The 26580-nt window shown below is 37.8% G+C and overlaps 1 protein-coding gene across 2 annotated transcripts in view; it reads right to left on the bottom strand.

Annotated features, from left to right (window-relative positions):
• rttn (rotatin) overlaps nucleotides 1–26580 on the bottom strand; it is a 218535-nt gene that overhangs the window by 110238 nt on the left and 81717 nt on the right. For both annotated transcript variants that reach the window (XM_041190273.1, XM_041190274.1), the window contains 5 exons: nucleotides 16779–16918; nucleotides 8346–8517; nucleotides 5869–5968; nucleotides 3914–4002; nucleotides 1474–1591 (listed from right to left, as the gene is read on the bottom strand). In XM_041190273.1, the coding sequence (XP_041046207.1) occupies nucleotides 1474–1591; nucleotides 3914–4002; nucleotides 5869–5968; nucleotides 8346–8517; nucleotides 16779–16918 (619 nt within the window). The remainder of the gene's footprint in view (nucleotides 1–1473; nucleotides 1592–3913; nucleotides 4003–5868; nucleotides 5969–8345; nucleotides 8518–16778; nucleotides 16919–26580) is intronic.

Genomic DNA, 26580 nt, shown 5'->3' on the forward strand with positions numbered 1-26580 from the left:
TCTTTCTGAAGGTACCTATGATTCGGAACCTATTTATAAAATCTGGGATATAACTAATTACAGTACTTTCTATTTTCATTAATAAAAAGGCATCTAACAAAAACACATTCAGATATAATAAAATCTGTACTGACAGTAAATAAAATGAAACAAAAATGTATGAAAGTTTACTATTTCCAGTGCTTAAGCTATTAGGTCAGAAATTTTCTAGTATTTCTTTCATTCAGGACCCTCTGCTGAATGATTGTGCATGAGTAATGTGCTTCTTCCCCCTTCCTTCCTCAAAGGGCAGGCAGCTCTGGATCCACTTTCAGATTAGTCTTAAATTCATTACAGGCTTAGGATGATGATTTTCAATGAAACTTAAAAAGGCACATTTCATAAATCTGGCATTGAGTGTGCAAGCCCATCATAGTTCAAAGTGTCAAAATTATATTTAAAAAAGCAAGTCATCCTCTGTTTCTTCCCCAAATATTTAAAGACTCTTCCCCAAGCACAAGAGCAAGGAATTACCAATAACCTGCCAGCCTACAAAAGTTCACTCAACAAACCACCTCCGGATGTGAAACGCCCCAACAAGGAGTATCTGAGCAATGTCTTACAGAGCCGGGCCATGTTTTACACAGGTCTGCCTTAACAATTGAACACAATCTGCTTCCAATCCCAAAAGACATATAAGCAGCGCCATGGGAGATGATATATCCATCAGACAAACAAACACTTCCTTACAAAATCTTCCATTATAAATTCCTATGTCCACACATAATAGAAACTCGCCATGGGAACTTGTAATGCTGTAAATACACTATTGCTCCTCTTTGAGAGCGAGGACAGTGGATGAAGTGTGAAGAATCAAATGACTTTTTTTGCAACAGACTGAGGGAGAGGATACAAGGGTTGAGTGAGTAGTTTGGAGGGCAAAAGGTAGAGATGGCAATAAAGTGAGAGTGGCGATAACCATGGGAATGAGAAGGTATAGTGGGAAATCAAAAGAGTAGGGAAAGAACAAGCAATAAGGGTGAGGAAGGAAGGAAGTCACTGAGGGATACAGGTTTCATTTTCCTTGCAGCTGCCTGCAGAAAATGTGACTTAGTTGCAGCCTTCCCTGGCTCCTCTTCTCACCAGTTCCCACAGAAAGGATAGAAAAAAAAAGTGGAATAGGACAGAGGGAGAAGTGAAGATAAGGAGAAATAAGAGACAGAAGGAAAAAAGCAGGGACAAAGAAGAGAAATAGCAAGATGACAACATAGTACAAGAGAGCACAGTAGTCCTCAACTTAGTATGGAAAGCAATGAGAAATGGTATAGCACATAAGAACAAATCTTAAACCAGATGCGAAGCTGAAGAGAATAGGCTGAGCTAAAAAATTACCTAAACTCTCTCACCTTTAGTGATTTAGGTTGAGTGCTCACCAACAGAAAATTTCAGTTGAAGAATATAATGTATTGTAATATCTAAGTTCAGGAATCTCACCTCTGAAGAGGGAAAGCAGGAAAGAGGACTGCTGAGCTAGGCTGTGGCGCAGGGTTGGATCCAAGTAAACCAGCTTTCTTAAAACAGCAAGACATGGTAACACCAAGCACTGCATACTCTAGTCAACAAAAAAATATATACAAACATTGTTCATTGAGAATATATATTCACATTTTAACCATCAGTTAAGTGACTTAGTTTATAGCTCTAGTAAATGTAAAGAACAATGCAGAAGGAATCCTGAGCAGTTATTTTCAACTAGTTTTAGAAGAAATGCCATTAATTTACCATTTTCCATGCATCACTCATCACAAGTAGACAAGAAACTCTGCCAACAGATTAAGGCATCTAATCAGAACTCAACTACTGAATTGACTCAGAAGCTTAATCACCAGGCTTGCATCATTTAACCCATGCAAATGAGCTTTTATTCCACTCAATACAAATGATATAAAAAGATCAACATGGTTTTAAGTGAAGACAAACAGCAAAAAATCAGTTATTTCAAGTGCTCTTAAAATACTCAATAGTTTGCCAGCATTTGTTTCTGTGCACAACATTCTAGCCACTGACAGCTGAAACAGATTATTGGAGTCAATCTCGCATCCCTAAATAGAACGTTGAGGTACCTAATGTTAACAGAATACCAGAACAGAGTAAGAAATACAGTAACAACTTATATCGAATGACAAAATATGAGCACCATCAAAAATTCATTTTAAAAATGGACAAAATAATGAGAGGTAACTGAATTAGACAGAATGTGCCCAACTTTCCAACTTGTGGAACGAAGAACTAAGACATCTTCTGATTTATTTGATCCAACTGAAAACACTACCTTGAATACTTGATATATTGTAGGCTCACACTACTATTTGGCATTGCATTATTGCAGGAGAGATTGATGGAAATCCTCTGAAGTATGAAACTTGGAATAATTGCTAGCAATTTTAGTAGAAAAAGCACTCAGCATGTTTGTACAACATTCCTTTGTACAGTAAAGCCTCGCCATTCATGACTGCCTTGTTTCATGAATTTGCTTAACCGCGCACAAGTTTTTGTATACCAGATCGCCCATCTCAGCCTAAATGTTCGCTTATCAGCGGTTTTAATAATAAAAAGCCAACTTTAGAAAATGCCAAAGAGAAGAAAAAACATCTAAATTAAGTTAAAGGGTGGTGTTCTAACACATTTCCTGCAGTAGAAAGTGCACGTGCGGTGTCTGCTGTTGTTTGCATGTGGTTGTTCCTTGTTGCTGCAATTTAATTCCTGATCAGTCCACCTCTACTCTCGGTGTACTCTAAGTGTGACAAATTTTACATCGTTCTCGTTCTATTAAACAACTTCCTCAGTAAACTTCTCTTAAAATTATTAAAAATATAGTTATTATTGTATTTGGTCTTTTATGCATGTCAAATTTTAGGACAGCTGGAACCTATCTAATTGACTCCCATTGTAAAGTATGTTCATAGTTCATGATTTCACTGTTTGCTTGGTTTCACGGGAATGTAATCCTGCAAACGGTGAGACTACTATATTTAAAATAAACTGATAATGTTGTGAATCTGTTAAGCATTTGTCCTTTTATCATTAATTTGTAGACAATGGGAATATTTTTGCCGATTTATCAATTTAAGCAAATTCAGTCATGCTTGATATTTCAAACATTTTCAAAATTAAGGAATTGGGATTATCCTTTCTTAACATTTACTGGGGCACAGTAGTGCAGTTATGTTACTGGACAAGTGATCCAGATAACTTGTGTTGAATTGCTGTTTTTTTTCAAATATCATTTGGTCATGCGATGTCACTAGCAAGATCAGCATTTACTGCCCATCCCTAATTACCCAAATTCCACCATGTCAATTTCAATATTTGAATTCAGTTTTAAAAATTTGGAACTAAAAATTAGATATCAATAAAAGTGCCCAAAAGCTGTGGATTGTTGAAGAAAATCCAACTGGTTCACTAATGTCCTTAAGGGAAACTAGCCATTCTTAACCGACTGAGCTACATGTGACTTTAGTTCCACACCAACATACTTGACTCTTTATTTGCCTAACAAACCACTCAGTAGTGTCAAACTCAAGATAACTAAAGACGAGAAATAAATGTCAGTCATGCCAAGTGACACTCACATCCCAAGAATAAATAAAACATTTCTGGTGGTAGCTCAATGCAGTTTTCTGGCTCACTCACACCACACAAAAACTTTTGATTTTATGATGAGTTACAGATTAACAAATAAAATTCAAGCTTTTAAAATGGATACAAGCCAAAAGCAGAATTCAAGTTTTTTTTCAGACTTGAAAATAATTACAGAAAATTAGAAAGTTAAAGACATTTTAAAAAGCCTTTATATAAAACCTTTCACAAAGCATCAACTTTGCAATCACATTGGCAATTACCACAAACTATGATTGTAAAGCGTTTTACATACCTTTCCATTTTTATACACACTTTCATGTGTAAATGAAATGATCTTTTCTACTATCCCCTGGTTTTTCAACACTGCATGGATTTTGGCATCTGTAAATAAGAAACAAATAAGGAATTTTTTTTTTATACCGCAAGCTGTGATTGGGAATGCGTTACCTGAAAGGATAGCGAAAGCAGATTCAAAAGTAATATTCGAAAGAGAATTGGATAAATACTGGAAAGGTAATAATTTAAAGGATAAAGGGGAAAGATCAGGGGAGAGGAACTAATTAGATAGCTCTACAAAGAGCAGGCAAGGGCACTATGGATCAAAAGGCTTCCTTCTGTGCTGAATCATTCTATGAGTTCATGAATACTAATTTTAAACATAACATCTACAAAAGCTGTAAACTTTTTTATTCATTCCTAGGATGTAGGCATTGCTACACAAGACCATGGTTTATTGCCAATCCTTTACTGCTCGAGAAAGTAGCAGTGGTCTTGCACTACTGCTGTATGCATAGTGAATGTACTCCCTTGCTGCTGTTAAGTAGCAAGTTCCAGGCTTTAGACCCAGTGATGAAGCAGCAATGATAATATGTGTCCAAATCAAGATGGCGTGTGACTTGAGGGGAAGTTGAAGGTAGTCGTGCTCCCACGCATCTGCAGGCCTTGTCCTTCTAGGTGGTAGTGGTTGCCAATTTAGGAAAAAAACTTGGGCATTTCTGCAGTGCATCTGGTAAACAGTACACACTGTAGCCAATTATCTCATTATGCTTTCCATAGACATATTCTTATTTGTAAAGAGGTCTGACTTTTATGTGAAGGTTTGTTCTGCAAGCGTTAGTATGTTTCCTGATGTCTTGATCATTTTTCTCAGGTTTTATTAAGCAACCCAGATAAGAAAATGATTCTACTTGTTTTATTTCTTTCGATTCCACTATTATTTTGCATCTAGGGTCAATCCTTTTCTTTGATATTATCATGCATATTGTTTTGCTGCTGTTTAATGATAATCCATATCTGACAGTTTGTTACAATTGTGTCTAGGAGGCACAAGCTATTAAATTAAAAGTAGCAAAAAGAAATTAATCTAATTGTTTTAAAAAAAACACAATCTTCTCTGCTTCCTTCCCGAAAGCAATTAACTCCTCGGTGGGGTACAGCTCTAGACACCATGTTATGTTGTACGTGAGTGGCCATTCTTCCTGCACAAGCCTCCACGGTGGCTATTAACAAGTTATTTAACCATGGGTCACCATCCCAAAACTAACCCCAAAGGAAGCTCATACAGGCACCCATCAATCACTAGTCACTGATAGCAGTCAGGGGCAGTAACCGTGAATCAATTTTCCCTTAGTTAACTCAAGTGCTCCGAGGCTAATTGTAATTCTTAATACTCTGCATGGGCTGTGATCAGGTAAGTCAACACAGATTGGGAATAAAACTCAGGATCATCTTGGTCTGCACGGCTGAGTCTGGGTCCAGAAAAGAAAAAAAAGAGCAGATGCAGAGTTGGTGCAGCTGCTGTTTTCATACCTTAATAGAATCTCTTCTCCTTTCCTCTTCCTCCTTTTAAATTATGCTTATTACTTTCTTGCTTTAAATGTTTCTACTGTGTCCTGCCTCATGCATGGCTGCACATGTGCATAGGTGACATTTTGCCAGATATGTTAGCAGGCACCTGCTTGGGATGCTGTCAGTTCCCCTCCCTTCTGTGGAAAGGGTTGTCTTGCATTTAATGCTTGCTTATCACAGCACAACTGAAACTATTAATCTGCCATGTAGAGGGGAAGGGCAGGTGCCATCAATTTTTAATGTTGTGCAACGCTCATTATTGCAGTCTTTGCTAACAGATCCTTAAAGTAGAAAGAAAAATGCTACTCATGTGCAATATAACATAATATTCAGCCTGATCCGCCATCACTCATTCCACATTTGAAAAATTATGGACAGCACTGCATGAGAAGCGCTTACCTTGTGCCATAATAGCAAGTTGCTCTGCTGCAGATTTCCGAAGAGCCAGGTCAACAGTCTCAGAAATCAGGATTTCATACACTTTGCAAACATTATCATCCTATGGCATAAAGAACAATAGAATATTATCCTTATAGAATAATTCATTGAATCATATGTTTAAATTTGGCACATGCAGGGCTGCACATGAAAAAGTTGGAATAATCATGCACAGGAGGGGTCCTACCCAGTTTCATAATCTAATACTATAACAGTAATTATCAGCACAGCCCTTTAACATATTATTGTATCACTAAACAATAAAGATACTAAAGTTTAAATTCAGTGGGTTTTAAAATAATTCATGAAGCAGTGTATATGGATTTAAAGCACCTTTAATTCTTTGCAATCTAGAATGCAGGAAACAGTACTCTGGAGTGTAAATAACATTCTGCAAAATGGTGAAATGATGCTTGGTGACCAGGGTCTCCCTTTCCCATACCAATCTCCTGCCCTCATTTATGCAACTGGAGGTGGATTTTATTTTACCCAGAGTGTGGTAAGAGTGTGCAACTCGTTGCTAAATACACTGGGTGAGGCAAATAACATTGTTGCATTTAAGTTAGATAAGTACATGAGAGGAAAGGGATCGAAAAAGATATTGATAGGGTAAAAGATTGGCAGAGTAGTTGGGCCAAACAGTCTGCTTCAATGCTACAAAGTTTTATGTAGTTCTGTGATTCTATATGTTTTTAGGCGACTGGACTGTCCCTAGAATCATTACCAGAACACCTACAGTTTATATTTACATCAATAAATAGGATTTAGAAACTCAATGTAAGCTGATCAAATTCACAGACAATGTCAATCTAAATGGGGCAGCAGAATCTGAGGCAGTACCCCAGGAATAACGAAACAAGTCGAATAAGTACGCGAGCATGAAGTATAATGGCAAATGAAATTTAACATGGACAGGCGTAAGGTATTGCATGTAGCACGAAGAAAATGAATGTCATCAATAGTCTAGTTAAGAGGTTAGCTGAAAGAGCTCTAGACATATTTGGCCAGAATTTGCTGTAGCAGAGCGTTGAACAGCATCTGCTGCTGACTTGCCCCTGCGGCCTTCAGCCAAAGAAGCTTTTTCCTGCAATATTGTTGAAAGTGCAAGCTGATAACAACATAGTGAGGGAAACAAAGGTATTTAGGACCTGAAAGAACAAGCCATTTACTTAACCAATGAGACTTAATGATTTGGGAATAAATGCAAGGAAGACAGAGAAAGAAGGTGAAGTAGAGGGGGTGAATTCAAGTCAAATCAGGTGCAAAAAGACAAATAAGGGCAGGAAAAGAGAGAATGGATTGGAGAGAGAAGAAACAAAGGAAAAGTAACGATACTAAATATTTATTATTTTTCTCCCTAAAAAATGAAAAACATAGAAGGAATGAAACTCCATAATTATGGTTAATTTTCTGTGCCAGAGAGGCTAATTGGCAGCCATTAATACTTAACACATTTTAAAAAATGGACTTGCACTGTAATGATCGGAATTAACTTTCTACACCAAGTTTAAATGGGCAATTAATAGTCAAATACAGCAAGTTCCTAAAAACAAAGAGGCGAAACGTAGATGTGCTGTTTGCAAAGATGCTCTACGTGGCGAAACTCAGAACATCTTCTGGATATTCATACTGAACCATGCATCTGTTCCTTGCCTGAAATTGCTGTACCATTTACTTAGATATAATGGTAAGTGCCATTAGCTTAGCTATTATTTACCATTTGTACCTACTTAATATATTCAAACACTCTGGACCATCATTCAACAAGATGTTGATTTGCTTTGCCAAAACCAAGTTGGAGGAAGTTGTGCATAACAACGCAAATGGTTGTCAGATCAACTGCCTCGTAACCAACACATAGGGGAGGAATTTACTACCATTAATGTGGTGGAGAGAAGCCTTGAAACCAATCCCAAAGGCTAGGGAATCTTATTTGCTTTTCAGCTTTAAATGTAATAAAGAGTTGATCTTATAAGTGTATATTAGGTAATAAACAATGTAGGAAATCAGTATTCAGAACAATTTAAGTTAAACTATGACAGAAGGACAAGGGATCCCAGGTCCAAACAAGAGAAAAGCAAATTTAGAACTGAACCCAAGCAGTGATCACGAGCTTTCAAATTATTTAAGAAGCGTTTGGAAAGAATAATGGAGAAAGATTGTATTGTCTTCCTATGTGAAGGAGAAGCAATGAGCTGAATGGCTTTTCACATCGGTGTATATGCTATAATTAATAACGTCTCTCACTTTTCTTCTACCTTTAGCTTCATATTGTTATATTTTTGGAAATTAAAATTATTCTAATAAAATAATGTCTAATTACATATTTAACTGCATACAAACAAATAGATTCTACACAGAATGTCAACACAGACACAAATAGATACTTTACGTATCCTATAGAGTTGGAAGAAGAAACAAAATTGACGGATTCTCACCTTAAAAAAAGATTTGCCAGAGTCTTCTAATTGCAAATCAATAGATTTATCCAATATATACAAATCAGACACACCATTCAATATATTTCCTTGTAACACAGGCTGTTTATTGGAGGCACCTTCTTCATTTACCAGGTACGGCATCAAGTGTGCAAGAGCTATAGAGCGCACTCTATTGAACAAAATTAGAACAATTAAATGGTTCTTCTGATACAAAAGCAGTAAGGCTATATTATTAAAAAAGCTGCTCATGGCTAGCAGAACAACTGCAAAAACTAGTCAAGATTATCTTGCCTTGTAGGGTCAAACTTCTTTAAGCAGGTCATCCTCCATTCCGCAATAGATTGAACCCAGAGAAAAATTCCACTCCCATGAAGATGTTTTTGATACCACTCCAAAATTCTAGAAATGCTCCCCCTTTTATATATATCATAGATCTTATGAATATATCCTCAAATACCTTTTGCCCAGAGAAGCAAACACTATCACATTTAGTATAAATCTAGATATTTCTCTCTCTTGGTAACATTTATCGAGAAAGCAGTAACCTTGATAAGTTTACTACAAGAAAAGAACGAACAAGCTAGCAGCTATTTGTTATATGGATCATGGCACACTTAAAGAATGCCTTCAAGGTATGGCTCGAATTTTGCAGTCAGCGAATGGCACAAGCCAGTCATTACAATTACAGTTGTCCAGACTTTGTGGGTTTTTTTTCACACACTGGAACTTGCAGTTATTAAAAGCAAAACAGTATTGCACCCTCTACAGGCCATCTGGATCTGTGTAAATCAGGTAAGCAATGGCATGTCTATTTAACCAAGTAATCAGATTAAATAATCTTTACAGAGACGCACTGAATCTAAACCAGAAAGTGTCACTTAGAATAGTTAATTCAATATCAAACTATGCACAGAAAGCAAAATAAAGTGAGGGAAGAAAGATGGGATTAAAAGAGAACAGATGGAAACATAAAACAAAAGAAAAAACTATTAAATCTTTTAAAACCTCCAAGGAGGTTTTAAGGAATGAGATTCTACACCCGTTCCATGTATTTCAATGCAGGGTTTCTCGGCAAGATATCGGTACAGCAAAGCTTCTAAAGGAGCAGGCCAACTCAGACAGCAACTGACATCAGGAAGCATTTAACTGTACATGTGTGGGGGTCAGAAGTTGCTGTCCAATTTATTCATTAATACCTAAGTGTGCTGTTAGCCTCAATGTTGTTCCTACTGCAAAATCTGAGCCATAATGATCATCTTGTGAAGCAAAAACAAATACAAAATTTTAATACTTTTGTCAGAAAATTAATGGCACCTTATTTAGAATGGAATAGGTGAGTTCTGAAGCATTCTAGACTGAAATCCTACAATTTTTCATTCAATTCCTCCAAGGATTGAAAATAGGTGGTGATTAGTTAGTGTTTTTCCCTGCTTGGATGTTGACAACAGTTACTCACAGAGTTCTGGATATGGAATAAATCAAGGTTATTTCATGCAGTCCATCAGAATAAATATACTCAGTGGACCAAATTGACAGATTATGGTCTATTATATGAGAAGAAGGTGATAGATGCTTTTTCTTAAGGCTCATGTGCCCAAAAACTACATATCTTGCTTTGTTCATGAATACAAATAAAACTGTTTATGATCGCCCCAAGAAGCAGCACTATTCTTAATTGAAGGACATGTTTATTTATCTGCTTGATAACAATGTAAAGATAACCAAGTCACATCCTGCTGTTTTGGTATAGGTTTATCTACTCAAGGGGCTTCTAAAATATAAATTATTTACAGAATTTAAAAAGAGGTTTTGATTTATCTGCATTACAATGTAAATCCTTTTTTGCAATCACAATGGAGTGATGCAGAATGAAAGGTAATTTCGTGAGAAAACTGGCATTTCAGAGAGAATTTGAATAGGAATCCAAAATACAGTCCTATGTTCATGCCAATTAAGGCAGTCTGGATCAACAGCACAAGACTTTGGTGCAGAGAAGGAAGGTGGCGTTTAATGCTTTAAATCAAGGGGTAACAGTAAATATATAAATAATCAGAGTAATTAAATCTAAAGGGATAAAGTAAAAATTGAGTACAGCAACATTAGAGGGATCAGAATTATATTAAATAAAAATTTGATATATATATAAATAATTGAATAATAAATAATGGAGAATATGAAACTAAAACGATATATATTATACACACATTTTTACTATACAACTTTGAGCTTAAAATTACGAGGCAGCTAAGGGCCATTACCCATAATTCTCGTCCCACATCAGAACACTTCGTGTTTCCCCGATAACCACCTAGGATATGTGTTTCTAGTTGCTTAAACTGGAGCTCAAGGTTTCTGAACTCGGGAGGTAGAATATTTACTTCTGTGCATGGTTCAAGAGATGGCTATGCTGCAACAGAGCGTTCAGGACACTAGCAAGCGGGTGACTATCCAGCAGGTTGGGAAAAGGCAGACAGTAAAGGAAGCCTATAAGAGTGTGACCATTTCAAACTGGTTTTCAACACTTTTGGTGAAGGTGACAACACCTCAGGATACTGCAGTCTAAAGAATATCCATAGCAATTTGAGGCAAATGGATGCATAGAGCAGCACAACAAAATGTAGAAATACTGTGCCTCATGGGGGATTTGACACACAAGGGGATAGACAGATCTTGCTGTAAACACCAGCTTAAGTCCTGCATGGTATGTTGCTCCCTGGTGTCAGAGTAAAGGGCTTCACTGAGATGGTGCAGAACATTCTACAGGGAGAAGGTGAATACACAGTAATCAATGACATCAGAATGAAAAGGATTAGGATTCTGCAGCCAGAGTTTCAGAAGGAAATTGAAGAGTAGAAACTCAAGGTAGCAAACTCTGAATTGTTCCCAGTGCCATACACGAGTGCGTATAGGAACGGCAGAATAAGATGGGTTAGTGTGTGGCTGGGGAAATGGTGCAGGAGAAAAGACTTCAGAGGGCAGACTTTAGTTTCCTGGGGCATTTGGACCAGGACCAGCTGAACAGTTCTGGCACCAATATCCTGACAGAAAGCTCAACTTGTACAGTAGGAGAGGATTTAAACTAATTTGGCAGGATAATGGGCACCAGCATGAAACATTAGAAAGGAGAAACACATAGGACTGGGAGACACAAATAGCACTAGAGAAATTGGAGGAATCAGATAGGGGGGCAAATGATCATGAGGGGAAAGGAAAGACATCCAAAGCTAGAGCTCCCTGGATGACTAAAGATAGAGTTAAAATGAGAGCAACAAAGGAGGCATATGATCAAATACAAGGTTTGTTATACAACAGAGAACACTGCTGAATATAGGAAGTGTAATTAAAATTGATACAATAAACAAAACCTGATACGAATTTGGCTCCATCATGTCTAAGGAAAAAGAACCCTTAAAAGCACACGTTATGAAAAGGATCCACACAGATGATGGATCATCACAGCAACAAAATGAGCCAAGGTGGCTGGAGGTGATTTTGGACAGCTAAAGATGTTGTGTTTACTGCGCCAAATGCAGCAAGTCACTCAATCATGCGTTGTACTTGTCGGAATTGGTTGTTGACAAGCCATCATACCAGAGGTACAATGCTAAAAGAGATTTTCTTTTTTTTAAAAAAAGTGTGAAGTGATACATTTTGGTAGGAAGAATTAGGAGGCGCAATACATACTAATTCATACAATTCTAAAGGGGGCACAGAAACAGAACTCAGGAGTGTGCATACATTAATCTTTGAAGTTGGCAGGACAAGTTGAGATGACTGTTTAAAAAAACATGGGATCCTTGGCTTTATAAATAGTGGGCTAGAGTAAAAAGCAAAAACGTTATGCTAAATCTTTATAAATTACTGGTTAGATCTTAGAGTAGCTGTTCAATTCTGTGCACACTTTAGGAAGGACATCAAGGCCTAGAGAAAGTACAGAAATTTAACAGAATAGTATCAGGGATGAAGGACTTCAATTATGTGGAGAGATTGGAGAAGGTGGAGTTTTTCTCCTTAGAGCAGAGAAGATCAAGAGAAGAAATAAAAACAAAAAAACTGCGGATGCTGGAAATCCAAAACAAAAACAGAATTACCTGGAAAAACTCAGCAGGTCTGGCAGCATCGGCGGAGAAGAAAAGAGTTGACGTTTCGAGTCCTCATGACCCTTCGACAGAACTTGAGTTCGATTCCAAGACAGAGTTGAAATATAAGCTGGTTTAAGGTGTGTGTGTGTGGGGGGCGGAGAGATAGAGATAGAGAGAGAGAGAGAGGTGGAGGGGGGGGTGTGGTTGTAGAGACAAACAAGCAGTGATAGAAGCAGATCATCAAAAGATGTCAACGACAATAGTACAATAGAACACACAGGTGTTAAAGTTAAAGTTGGTGATATTATCTAAACGAATGTGCTAATTAAGAATGGATGGTAGGGCACTCAAGGTATAGCTCTAGTGGGGTTTTTTTTTATATAATGGAAATAGGTGGGAAAAGGAAAATCTTTATAATTTATTGGAAAAAAAAGAAGGGGGAAACAGAAAGGGGGTGGGGATGGGGGAGGGAGCTCACGACCTAAAGTTGTTGAATTCAATATTCAGTCCGGAAGGCTGTAAAGTCCCTAGTCGGAAGATGAGGTGTTGTTCCTCCAGTTTGCGTTGAGCTTCACTGGAACAATGCAGCAAGCCAAGGACAGACATGTGGGCAAGAGAGCAGGGTGGAGTGTTAAAATGGCATTTTAACACTCCACCCTGCTCTCTTGCCCACATGTCTGTCCTTGGCTTGCTGCATTGTTCCAGTGAAGCTCAACGCAAACTGGAGGAACAACACCTCATCTTCCGACTAGGGACTTTACAGCCTTCCGGACTGAATATTGAATTCAACAACTTTAGGTCGTGAGCTCTCTCCCCCATCCCCACCCCCTTTCTGTTTCCCCCTTCTTTTTTTTCCAATAAATTATAAAGATTTTCCTTTTCCCACCTATTTCCATTTTAAAAAAAAACGCCACTAGAGCTATACCTTGAGTGCCCTACCATCCATTCTTAATTAGCACATTCGTTTAGATAATATCACCAACTTTAACTTTAACACCTATGTGTTCTATTGTACTATTGTCGTTGACATCTTTTGATGATCTGCTTCTATCACTGCTTGTTTGTCCCTACAACCACACCCCCCCCTCCACTTCTCTCTCTCTCTATCTCTCCGCCCCCCACACACACACCTTAAACCAGCTTATATTTCAACTCTTTCTTGGACTCGAACTCAAGTTCTGTCGAAGGGTCATGAGGACTCGAAACGTCAACTCTTTTCTTCTCCGCCGATGCTGCCAGACCTGCTGAGTTTTTCCAGGTAATTCTGTTTTTGTTTAAGATCAAGAGAAGATTTGATAGAGGTGCTCAAAGGCATGAACAGGTTTGGGAGTAAATAAGGGGAAACTATTTCCATTGGCAGAAGGGCCATTAACCAGGGGGCACAGATTTAAGGTGATTGTCAAAAGACCCAGAGGTAGCACGAGGAAACATTTATTTTCTTACATAAAAAATTGTTGAGACCTATAATGCACTGCCTGAAAGGGCAATGGAAAAATATTCAATAGTAATGCTCAAAAGGGAATTGAATAAATACTTGAGAAGGGCATTAAAAATATGCTTCAAAGAGTTCTGGTTGCCATCATCATTCTCTGCCACTTTGAACAGTAATCCCCTGGTTTCTCATCTATTCAACAGCAAAGCAGTCAAGGAGAGGTTAGTAGCAAATGCAGCCATCTAGCTGTGACCGAAGGTCCTGCATGGGGGCCAGTGTGGGGCTATGACAGTTACCCTGGTGGCCTTTACCTGAGGATTCTACAAATGAAAGAGAAAGGGGTGAAGAAATATTCCCTTACATGGAATGAGAATTTAGGTTCCAAGCTCAGGGTCTCAATTTCAGGAACAGAAATGCCAGTGAACATTTTATTGTGAAATAACAGGAAGAGCTACAGCTCCAGGAAACTCCACTTTTGCAACAGACAATTGGTCACCTGAGTGCAAAGTCCTTTTGAAAGGATTAGTTAGACTTTGATTGAGAAACAGACAAATGTTAAAATTAGTATAATTACAGGATGTATAACAAGGTGGATCTGGTACCAGAACACTATTTTTGTCTTGGCCTAACAAAGGTAATGAATTAAATCAAGCTCCCTTACTTCCCTTTGTAGCTGGCCTCAAATTGTGACAGTGCTGCACTAAAACAAAAAAGCCAGGTTAGACTGGTGACTACTGATCATCAGTCATGTTCATACAAGCTGACACAGATCAAATGAACTAATGTCCATGAGAAGCTATCAGTTGGGGGTTGATCTGTGGTCAAGACTGACACAATTTTATAATGGCCTCAATTTTTCTCCTCCCCCAAAAGAAAATTAATGGCTAATTTGCACAAATGGTTCATGTCCGAAGTGTTCCTACAGGAGTGCACAAAACATGTGCTCCCAAAAAATGTATTAAAGGGTGACTCTCCTCATATTCAATCTGGTGCTATAATAATGGTATCTGTAAGATATTTGGAATGTAGAATAAATTAAATATCAGAATTTCAGCCATTTAACTGACACACTGTTAACACAGAAGTTAACGTCTCTACAATATAATTCCATTTCTGTAATAAATTGATGGAGGGTAAACTAATACTGCAAATCATATCTGGCTAGAGATTTGCATTACATCAAATATTCCCAGTCCAATAAATTTATTTTAATGGCTATGGAAAAGATCCAATTATTCTTTGAGATGAGTTGTGTCCTTAACCCTGTACGATACTGTCGTTTGATCATTGCAGTGGGAGTTCTATCATTTTACTTCCATTGCTTCTCACAGGTTTATTATTAGATTTCTATGTGTAATTCAACAAAGAATTGGTGCACCAGCAGGTACCTTTTAATCTTATTTTTATATCACATTTCTTTTTCAGAGATCAAACTTTTCAAGTTAATTTAAAATTGGTGTACGAATTTAAATTTTTTCTACCATTACCTCAACTATTATTAAAAAACCTTCAAGGGAGGAATAAATTATCCTCATTTGTTTTTCCTACAAATAAACTCTGAAATGTTTAATTCCAGATTGATAGGGTTTGATGAAGTCAGATGGAAAGGAGCGTGTGTGGAGCATAAACACCAGTTGATCAAGTTGGGTTGTTTCTGTGCTGTACATTCCATGTAATTCTATCTGCTGACAGAACAAAGGTCAGTATCTATTAATGAGAAACAATGGGGAATTTTACCCCTACCTGTATTTACCAGTAGAGAAGCCTGGCAGGTCATTTGTTCCTAGAATTTTACAACCAATGCAGCCCCACAGATGGTTATTTGGAAGTGTTTTGAAGGTCCACTTGTCTTGTGGGGAAGCATTTGCCCAAATAATGGAACGTCTCTCAGGTAGCCTCATGAGATTGGGAAGTCAACGTGTAACTTTTGTGCTAACCTACATCTTATAACTCAATCATGCAGCATGTTGGGAGATCAATAACCATCACAGCTCTTCCAAACAAGGAACTTCCTATAGTTAGACATGTTGCAGGTTATATATTTAAAAAATAGCATTGATAATGATACTCCGGCAAAGAATGCTAAAGGCTTGATTTTAATGCAAAATGTTTTTCCAAAAAGTAACATGTAGCATCTGCTTCTCGCTGTTGAAATGACCTAGAGTGAATTTGAATTCTAATTTTTAATTTTTCTACCATCAGTAAACCAAGAAACTTGAATTGTTCATCATTGTGACTCATTATCTTCATGAAATCATACTAAAGTAAGTACAAGAAAGGAAGGATGAGCAATTTAAGAACCTTTCCTAACCTCAGGGCATTTCAAAGAGTACTTTTACACAGAATTTACAGCACAAGAACAAACCATTTGACCAAACAGGTCTACTACACCGTTGCTTATACTCCCAACAAGCCACCTCCCAGATTACTTCATCCCACTTTATCAATATATCTTTTAGTGAAGTTACTGCTATACCATAGGAAAACAATGGTTAATATGTGCACGGCAAGGTTCCACATACAACAATGACCAGATAATCTGCTTTCGTGGTTTTGGTTGAGGGATAAGTATTTTCCAGGACATTGAAATGTCTTCTCTGGTCTTCTTTGACTTGTATCATGGGATCAGTAGCAACCAATTAATTTGTCATGTGTTTGTGAGACCTTGCAGTGGGCATACGGACAAGTAAGAGCTGATCAAGGAGAGTTAGCATGGATTTCCAAAGGGTGGGAGGTCAACTTGTGATATGGCTGGTATTTAATTGAGGGTAGGAGACAGAGAAAGGAGTTAAACAACTAACCGTGCTTCAGAAGTTCTTCATGGGTGTGAAGTGTTCTTTCTAATTTTACTGAACTTAATAGCTGCATCTCAGTTCAAAAAGTGGTTCATTTCAAAATAAATTAGAACATGCTTACAAATGCAATTTGTTCATAAAAAGTCGAAGAGAGGCACGAATCCTGGCTGTGCGTGATAGAATGCCAGCAGTAGCTTCGTTGCATGGCTCACTCAGTGCAAGGATGCAGCTTCCTAGTGGACCTTCTGTAGCTGCAAAGCCCTAGAAAAACCAGAGAACATAAGGTATGAGAAGACTTCAAAACTGGAACAAACACCATTTGAGACTCAAACACAGGTACTCAATAGACATGTGGGCTTAAGTGTAATATTTAATCAGCAGCTCTTAAATGATGTAGCTCAGCCTGATGAACTATCGATGTGTGGGCTTTTATAGAAGCATAAGGGAACATCTGAAATTACACGTCAAGGTACACTGATTAACAAAGGAGCTGATCTGCTAAACTATCTCCATTTACACTCAAAGCATCCAGTTAGAGAGATTGCATCAATGAGGAGGGTGGTATAATCCAAGAGTAAAAACCAATGAGGCATATGGAATAAAGCCATCTTTAGGAACTGCAGTCAAAACCCATTGAAATGGCAATAGAGAAAAGATAAAATACTTTGCAAGGAACCTAAATAAAAGTCAAAGAGGTGGGGGGTGGGGGGTTGACAAATCGAGTGGATTTAATACAGATCACAAAAATGATAATTGAGAAAATAATGGGACTTAAGATAAATGTCTTCAGGGCTTGATGGTTTCCACAAAAGAGTCTCAAAAAAAAAAAGGGAAATTTTGGATGAATTAATGGCAATTTTCCAATGCTCTCTCGACTCACATTGTACCTTAAGATTAGAAATAAAAACAAATGTACTTCCATTATTGAAAAAGAAAGGAGGGGGAAATTTTAACTACAGACTTGTCCGTTTAACATCAATTATGTGGAATTTACTGGGCTGAGCATCTGGCCAAGTACAAGCTGATCAACGAGAGTTAGCATGGATTTCCAAAGGGTGGGAGGCAAGCTTGTGATATGGGCTGGTAATTAGTTGAGGGTAGGAAACAGATACAGGAGTTAAAGGGTTTGTTCTCTGACTAGTGGAACGTAACAAGTGGTAATTGCCAGTGAGCTGTACTGGGGCCTCAGCTTTTTACCATATGTATTAATAACTTTTGATACAGAAAGTTGCTTATTCGAATGTGCAGATGACACCAGGTTAACTAATTTGTGCAGTTAGGAAAAGAACTACAGAGACATAGACAGACTAAGTGAATGGGAAAAACAATAGAAAATGGAGGTCAGTGTACGGAATGTCAAATCATCCACTTTGGATCTGAGAACGAGAAAGCAAAATACTTCCTGAAAGTAAGAAACTATGAGCTGTGGAGAAACAAAGGGATTGTCCATGTACACCGGTACAAAAGTGAATCTAAAGATCCAATGGAATGTTGGTTTTTATTGCAAGTGAGGAAATTAAACTTCAGCTGCACAAAGTCTAGATCAGACCCTATCTGGAGCTCTGCATGCAGTTGTGGGCACCACACTTCAGGAAAGATATATTAGACTTAGAGTGGGTGCAGCACAAATTTACAAGAATGCTCCTGGGTTTTAAAGGGTTAAAGTACAAGGACAAGTTGCATAAACTTGCCTTTATTTCCCTCGAGTTGAGAAGGTTGTGGGGTAATCTAACTGAGGTATTTAAAATGATTAAGTGATTCAATATAGAGAAAGTATTTCTGCTGATAGGCGAATCCAGAAAAAGACGACAATCTTAAAAATAGAGCTTAGACCACTTGGAGATTTTTGCATTTAGCTGGTGGTGAAGAACTGAATTAATTCTCCCAACATGCTGGATCAATTGAAATTTTCAGGAAGGATTTGGATAAGACTTTTGTTAGGAAACACTATTTTGGGATGTGCATCAAAAGCAGGTAAATGGAATTAATCGAAATGAATGGCACAGCAGGTGCAAGGGGCTGAATGGTCTACTTCTGTTCTACGTAAGCAGCAATCAAAGTAATTCAGATGGGACTGTGTGCAAATGACAAACACACACACATTAGTAAAAGAGAAGAATAACTATTAAAAAACAATGAAAACAGCCATTAAAGATGGTCTTCTTACATCATGATAATCATTTCAAATGGAACAAATATGCTGATAGTGGTGTGTCTCTCACACACATGCAAGAGAATTCCAAAAGTCCAGTCAACAAAGTCACTGATGTACAATTTTCAGGAGGGATATTAATTATAGCTACTAATTTTAAATCTTGGTGCCATGTAGTATGAAGAGATGATAATGAAGGGAATAAAGAGAAAATAATCATAATATTACAGTTTAAATGTCCTTAGAATGGTATTAATTATTCTAGACTGAATTTTAACCATGTGACAAGTTCAGAATAAAACACAAATGGATAATGTTGGAAACACTCAGCAATTTAGGCAGCAGTTGAGAAGAAAAACAATACATTTGCTGTGTTTATTATAGATTTCCAGCAACTGAGGAACTTTATTTTCTATTAATATTATAATTGTGTTCAATTCCATTCTCTCTCTAAACTCAATAACTTTGGTGCTTTAGAAAGCTTATCTAAGGCATTTTGCCTGATAACTAGAGCTCATGGGGAACATCTGGACTTTATAATATAATTGCTTGTGTGCCACAAATCACCCAGTTCGCGATAGAATATTTGCTTCACCAGAGAATGTGCCATATAAAAAGAAAACTCCATGGAGCTGCTGCCCCTTGCTCACTGATGCACAAATTATATGTTCTGAAGCAAAATCAGAAAAAAGCATTGCAGTAAAATATATTCACCGAAACATGGCACAAATTCATTTTTGCTGCAAAGGAATGCCAATGTAACTGGTGAACTACACCAATATGCACTGGAACTCATTGATGATATTGAACCTGTAGAATTATAATGCTTAATTTTGTCAATGTTAATGAAGCTCATTTCTTACTCCACAGCCTGGTTTTATTAAGTGTGTGTACTTAACTCCCCTATCAAAGGTAACTAACTTACATGGTAATACATGATGTGTTGAAGTAAAGCAGGATACAGTGATAAGCAATCTCTGTTTGTTTGCATTTTACAATATCTGCCCAGGTATTGGATAAATAAACAAACGCTAGTTCACTGTCATTCAAAAGGACTTTGTTGTAAAACTCCAATGGTTAGTAGATAATAAAGACAGAAACCAAACCCTGACTTCTTCCACATAGAACTTCGCTCTCACTGACATAAAACTCCATTCCCAGATAACCACCTTTTTATGCACCCAGTGATGTGCTTAACCAATTTACCTCTAATTACTCACTTAATCACTATTTGGCTCTTAACTGTTTCCTATCCTAACAGATTCCCCTCTTTTTCTTAAAAAAGAAATACTTAAGTGGAACAAAGATATAAAGATGAATTTTTCTTAACACAATACAATCAAATTTTTTTCACATACAATCTCCCTATCCCCCCTTTCTTAAAAAAAGAAAACATGTATAAAAACATCCACAAAAAATGTATTTTATGGCTCCAATAATTTCTTGGAGCTCGCACCTCTTTTCATGAAACAATTCGACAATTAGTAGCTGGTATCAACCCATTTGATTTTGGAAATTTCCTTATTCCCTAACATTTGTTTTATGCTCGCAATATCAATTCATAATCTTTATTCATTAATGCAATTTGTGGAATGCACATTATCCCAAAGTGATCTGTTGTCTATGAAACATTCAATAGGTCCTGAATCTTTTAAAATTTGAAATTTCTTCTACTACCTTCATACTAAAGAATGCCATATCTACTGCCTCAACAAGGGTGAGAGTTTCTGCTGCTGAAGCACTCTATTTCTCTCCCTATCTTTTAAGCTTCCCACACCAAAGGGCAACAGGTACCCCTTCGCCCCACCATGAGAAATATTATAAATCCTCCTGTGCTTGAAAACCTATCACATAGATTTGCATAAGACAAGTCACTAAAACAATTGGTTTCATATTCCTAGCATCACACGAAGGGGAATTTCAAGACACAATGCTTCATTTTTAGCTTTTTCAATATTTTGTTTGTCCAAATAATTTCTTCAATCTTCAATTCTAAAATATCAAAACTGACACAAGCCTTGTTTGTTTGCTGAGCCAATTCAGTTGCCCAATTAGACATCTGGATTAAAAACAAAAACAAAAATAAAAATACCTGGAAAACTCAGCAGATCTGCAGCATCTGCAGAAAGGAATACAGTTAACGTTTCGAGTCCGTATGACTTCTGAATTCCTCTTTCAGTTTTAGAAGCCACTGTATCTTTTTATGAGGCCCTACCACAACTAATTGGGATCTGATTTACATTCTCTGAATAGGATGATATTTGATCCACTGTGCCTGATTCCCAATCCGATGTATTTAAAATACCCCAGAAGCCTGACTTCCAATTTTGAACTCTGTTCTAAGCCCATTAATGACAATCTTTTCAAATTCACTACTGTCACCCCACAAAAAATCGCCGACACGTATCATGAAGACGCCTGAAAATTTCCCTCCATGGTGCCAGTAAGTCAACTTTCAACTGCACGCAGCCCAATTTTAGTAAAACTGACCTCACTGAGAAATACCAAACTTTAGAGGCGTAATTTAAACCATATACGCATTTAATTTCCAGAGTGTCCCTTCTGCATTTGGCACCTCTTTCAAAGGGCAGGGTAAAACTTCCCTTTGAGGCTGGTCTCCCTGCAAATAAGCAGCTTTACTATCCATTGAATGGCATTCCCAAGAATATGCAGCTAACAAAACCAAGATGATCTTCAAAATGACCTTTCCTGCCATAGGCAAATCTACTCTTATATTTTGGTCACCCAATTTTTCTTCAAACCTTGTGCCACTAGCCTGGATTTAGTTTCATAAGTGCCACCAGAAAGCATCTTTTTGGTGCATATCCACCTATGAGAGGCCAGTTGTCCCCTATCTGGCATCTCTGTGTACACACCAAATTCTCTCTAGGTGTGTGATTCTTGCTGTGTCATCTTTTATTAATTTGCTTTCTAATTGCTGGAAGCCACTAAGACTTCTCGATCACCCGGGCTTTTGCTCTTTATAGCATTCCTAGTCTGTGCCATATTTCTTGACCTTATTACACTATGTCCTCTATCCTGCCTTCTGTTTCGTTCTGGACTGCCACTGTTTCATCTCCCCCTCCTATTAACAGATGTTCTTTCAACAGTTTATGATCTCTTCCTAGGGGTACATTCACTCCCAGACCCACTGTCCAAACTCACATTTTCATGCCTCCCATTTTTGTACTTCACGTTTCCAATCCATGGTCCTAACCTCCTGCCCCATATCTTGTACATTTAACCAGTTTTTATATTTTCCAGTGGCCTTCCCTGCTCTACCTACAATCGTTGCATCCCTCCATTGACTGGCCTCTTCTGGCAAGTATGTAACTTTAGTGCCAGCTTTAGACAGTTGTCCTTTGGGACAAATCACCTCACCTAAATTACTGTCCCCATCTTCAGACATCTTGTCAATTGCAGCAATCTGGTCCTCATAATTATGCAAAATGTGGGTATGAGAAGTACATGGTTCCTCATCACTTTTGAAAACCCTTTCTGGACCCACAAATTTGCAATCCATGGCAACTAACCTCGATGAGTGTACCTGAATAGTCTGGTTCCCATGCTGTAAAATTACTTTTACCATCCTTACCAATAACCTTTCCTAGGCCATTTCACTCATTAAGTCCTTCTCTTTTGTAGTACACCATCTATCTCTGATTGAAAATAATTTCCAATGGCCGTACATTCTGTCTTAAGGCTCACTGAATTTTTCCTGAAACTTCAGCTTTAAGGAATGCTCTTCTGCCCTTGTGCAGTGCATTCAAATTCTCAAAAAGTTGAGCTCATCATCGTTCCCTCCCAAGCTGGAGGATGATCACTCAGGGCTGAAGGAATTTTTGGATTCCTGCTTAAAATCAATTGATATGAACTATAGCCCCCAGCCATCTGCAGTGAAATCTTGGCATAGACAGCCCATGCTCGGGCAGACGTAAATTTACAACTTAATTAAATTAAAAGCAAAATACTGCAAATGCTGGAAATCTGAAATAAAATCAGAAATTGCAGGAAAAATTCAGCAGATTTGGCAGCATCTGTGGAAAGAGAAACAGAGTTAAAGAGAAGTAGAAATGTGATGATTTTATACTGTCCAGGTGGAGCAAAATAGAAGGTCAAGGATAGGCGGGAGCTAAGGAGAAATTTGACAAAGATATCTTGGACACAGGACAAATTTAATTTACAGTTGTTAATTTACAGCTTGGTTTATCTGCCAAAATTTTACGAAGCAGCTCATCTATCACCGCATGATTCCTCTGTTGTCCTATGCATAACTATTATATTCATGTTTTCGCACATATCCCGAGATTCATCATTGGCAAATTCCCCTCAATATCAGTGAGGAACTTTGCTAGTGGCCCTAGTCCGGTCCATATCCACTTATTCATTACCTGATCCACAATTATTTTCTTTACTATGTATGTTTGTCGACTAGTTAAACCTAGTTGACTGGCTAAATCTACGAAATGTAAAATGAATTTTTTTTTTAACCCATACCTTTAAATCCATAGCCACGACTTCATTGAAATCCCTCATCAAGGGTAGACTCACTATGGGCCGCGGCAGTGTACTTCTGTACTTTGTACAAATATCACACCCACGCTTATCTCCTCTATAAATTTAGTGTACTCTCCATCCCTTTTAACCTTTGGGAAGAGGGATAGGCAAATTGCCATCACAACTTTAACACAATTAGGTTTTTGTCTTTTAAATTCCTATCCCCTGATGCTAATAGCACTTCTTTAATCTCCTTGGTAGAAAAAGTTAGGTTTCATTAAAGGAATACAATAGTGCCTAGATTGTGTAAACAGTAAATCCACAGGTTTTCCAAATACAATGGCCTTGTCATTTTCTATGTCCTGTTTCATTTGCCTTTTTTCAAGAATCGACAGCCTGCTCAACAGTTATGGTATTCACTGAACACTACGCCCATGTTGATAAAATTATTGACTCCAGCTATCTTACATGGAATCATCACTCTTCTTAAAGATTTTAGTGTGCTATCATCGCCAAATCTGAAACTGATGGAACTCTCAAATTCCTTAACCTTGTTCGGGTTGTCACTTAAGGCATCTAGGTAGCACTTTAGCCAGTCTATTACACACACCAGACGTGCATCCACCATCTAGCAGCGCACAACTGAAGAGCTCTGCAACCAACACATTCATCACCTAGACGCTAAAAAAAGGGACAAAACTAAAGGCTCTGTATCTAAACACACGTAGCATTCAAAACAAAACAGATGAACTGATAGCGCAAATAGAAATAAATAAGTACGGTCTGATAGCCAATAGAGGCATGGCTACAGGATGACATAGATTGGGACCTGAATATTGAATGGTAATGACATTTAGGAAGGACAGGAAGTTAGGGAAAGGTGGAGAGGTGATTCTGCTAATTAATGATGGTATTAACACACTAGAGGGATAACCTCGGTTCAGGAAACCAGGTGTAGAAGTGGTGCAGGTTGAGATAAGAAATGATAAAAGTAAGAAGTCACTTGACAGAGTGATGTACAAGCCCCCTAATTGTAACTACACAGGATACTTCAGAATACACAGAATATGTGCATTCCAATGAAAAAGAAAAATTCCAAGCGGAGGATCCACCATCCATGGTTAACCCAAAAAGTTAAAGACAGTATCAAATTTAAAGAAAAAGCATATAAATACACAAAGATGGGTGGCAGATCAGAAGATTGTTAAGAATATAAAGAACAGCAAAGATTGACAAAAAGATTAATAAGGAGGAAAAGGTTAGAGTATGAGAGAAAGCTATCTAGTAATATAAAGACAGATAGAAAGAGTTTCTATAGATATTTAAATAAGAGTTAACAAAGTAAGCATTGGTTCTATACACAGTGCATCTGGGGAATTGATAATGGTAAGTGGGGAGATAGTGGATGAATTAAACAGATATTTTACTTCGGTCTTCACTATAGAGGACACAAGTAACATCCCGCAAATAGCTGTAAATCAGGAAATGGGAGGGAGGGAGGAACTTGGGAAAATTACAATCACTGGGGAAGTGATATTGAGCAATTGGAGTTGCACACTGACAATTCTCCAGGTCCAGATGGGCTTCACCCTAAGGTCTTGAAAGTGGCAGCTAGTGAGATAATTGACGCATTGGTTTTAATTTTACAAAATTCCCTAGATTCGTGGAAGGTTTATCAGATTGGAAAATAGCAAATGTAACTCCTTTATTCAAAAAGGGAGGGAGACAGAAAGCAGGAAACTACAGGCCAGTTAACCTAACTTCTGTCATAGGGAAAATTCTAGAAGCTATCATTAAAGACTTTATAACAGGTCACTTCAAAAAATTCAAAGCAGCTGGGCAGAATCAACATGGTGTTGTGAATGGGAAATCATTTTTAATCAATTTATTGGAGTTTTTTGAAGGAGTCACATGTGCTGTGGATAAAGAGGAACTGGTGAACTTACTGTACTTAGATTTCCAGAAGGCATTTGATAAAGTGCCACATCAAAGGTTATTATGTAAAATAAAAGCTCATGGTATAGGGGCAACGTATTGGCATAGATAGAAAATTGACTAGCTAACAGGAAGCAGAAAGTTGGCATGTGTATTTTTCTGGATGGCAGGATGTGATGAGTGGTGTGCAACAGGGATCAGTGCTGGGGCCTCAACTTTTTACAATTTATATAAATGACTTGGATGAAGGGACTGAAGGAATGGTTGCTAAATTTGCTGATGACATAAAGATAGGTAAGAAAGTAAATTGTGAAGAGGATATAAGGAAGCTACAAAGTGACATAGATAGGTTAAGTGAGTGGGCAAAGATCTGGCAAATGGAGTAGTGGGCATGTGCAAAAGTCTTCATTTTGGCAGCATGAAAAAAAAAGTTTATTATCTAAATGGTGAGAGATTGCAGAGCTCTGAGATTCAGAGGGATCTGGGTGCCCTAGTGCATGGATCACAAAAGGCTAATATGCGGGTACAGCAGGTAATTAGGAAAGCTAATAGAATGTTATCATTTACTGAGTGGGAATTTGGTTACAAAAATAGAGGTTATGCTTCAGTTGTACAGGGCACTGGTGAGGCTACATCTGGACTACTGTGTACAGTAATGGTCTCCTTATTTAAGATGTTAATGTGTTAGAAGCAGTTCAGAGAAGGTTTACTAGACTAATACCAGGAATGGATGGGTTGCCTTATAAGGAAAGGTTGGACAGATTAGGCTTGTATCCAAAGGAATTTACAAGAGTGTAAAGCGATTTGATTGAAATATGCACGATCCTGAGGAGTTTTGACAAGGTGGATGTGGAGAGGGTGTTTCCTCTTATGGGAGAATCTAGAACTAGGGGTCACTGTTTCAAAATAAGGGATCGCTCATTTAAGACAGATGAAGAAACATTTTTCCTCAGAGAGTGGTGAGTCTTTGGAACTTTCTTCCTCAAAGTGCAGTGAAAGCAGAGTCTTAAAATATTTTTAAGACAGAGCTAGATAGATTCTAGATTACCAAGGGGATGAAAGATTATCAGGGGTAGGCAGGAATATGGGGTTGAGGTTACAATTAGATCAGCCATGATCTTCTTGAATGGCAGAGCAGGCTCGAGGGGCCAAGTGGCCTAGTTCTGCACCTAATTTGTATGTTCACATGTTCTTCTAACTAACACAATGTCCTTTCTTTGGTCAATATTTTCATAGAAAAGAATCATAGAAAGTTTACAGCACATAAAGAGGCCACTTAGCCCATCATCTCTGCGCCAGCCAGAAAATGAGCCATCGAGCCTAATGCCGCTTTCCAGCA

The sequence above is a fragment of the Carcharodon carcharias genome, chromosome 6 (assembly GCF_017639515.1).
Source record: "Carcharodon carcharias isolate sCarCar2 chromosome 6, sCarCar2.pri, whole genome shotgun sequence".
Classification (NCBI taxonomy): domain Eukaryota; kingdom Metazoa; phylum Chordata; class Chondrichthyes; order Lamniformes; family Lamnidae; genus Carcharodon; species Carcharodon carcharias.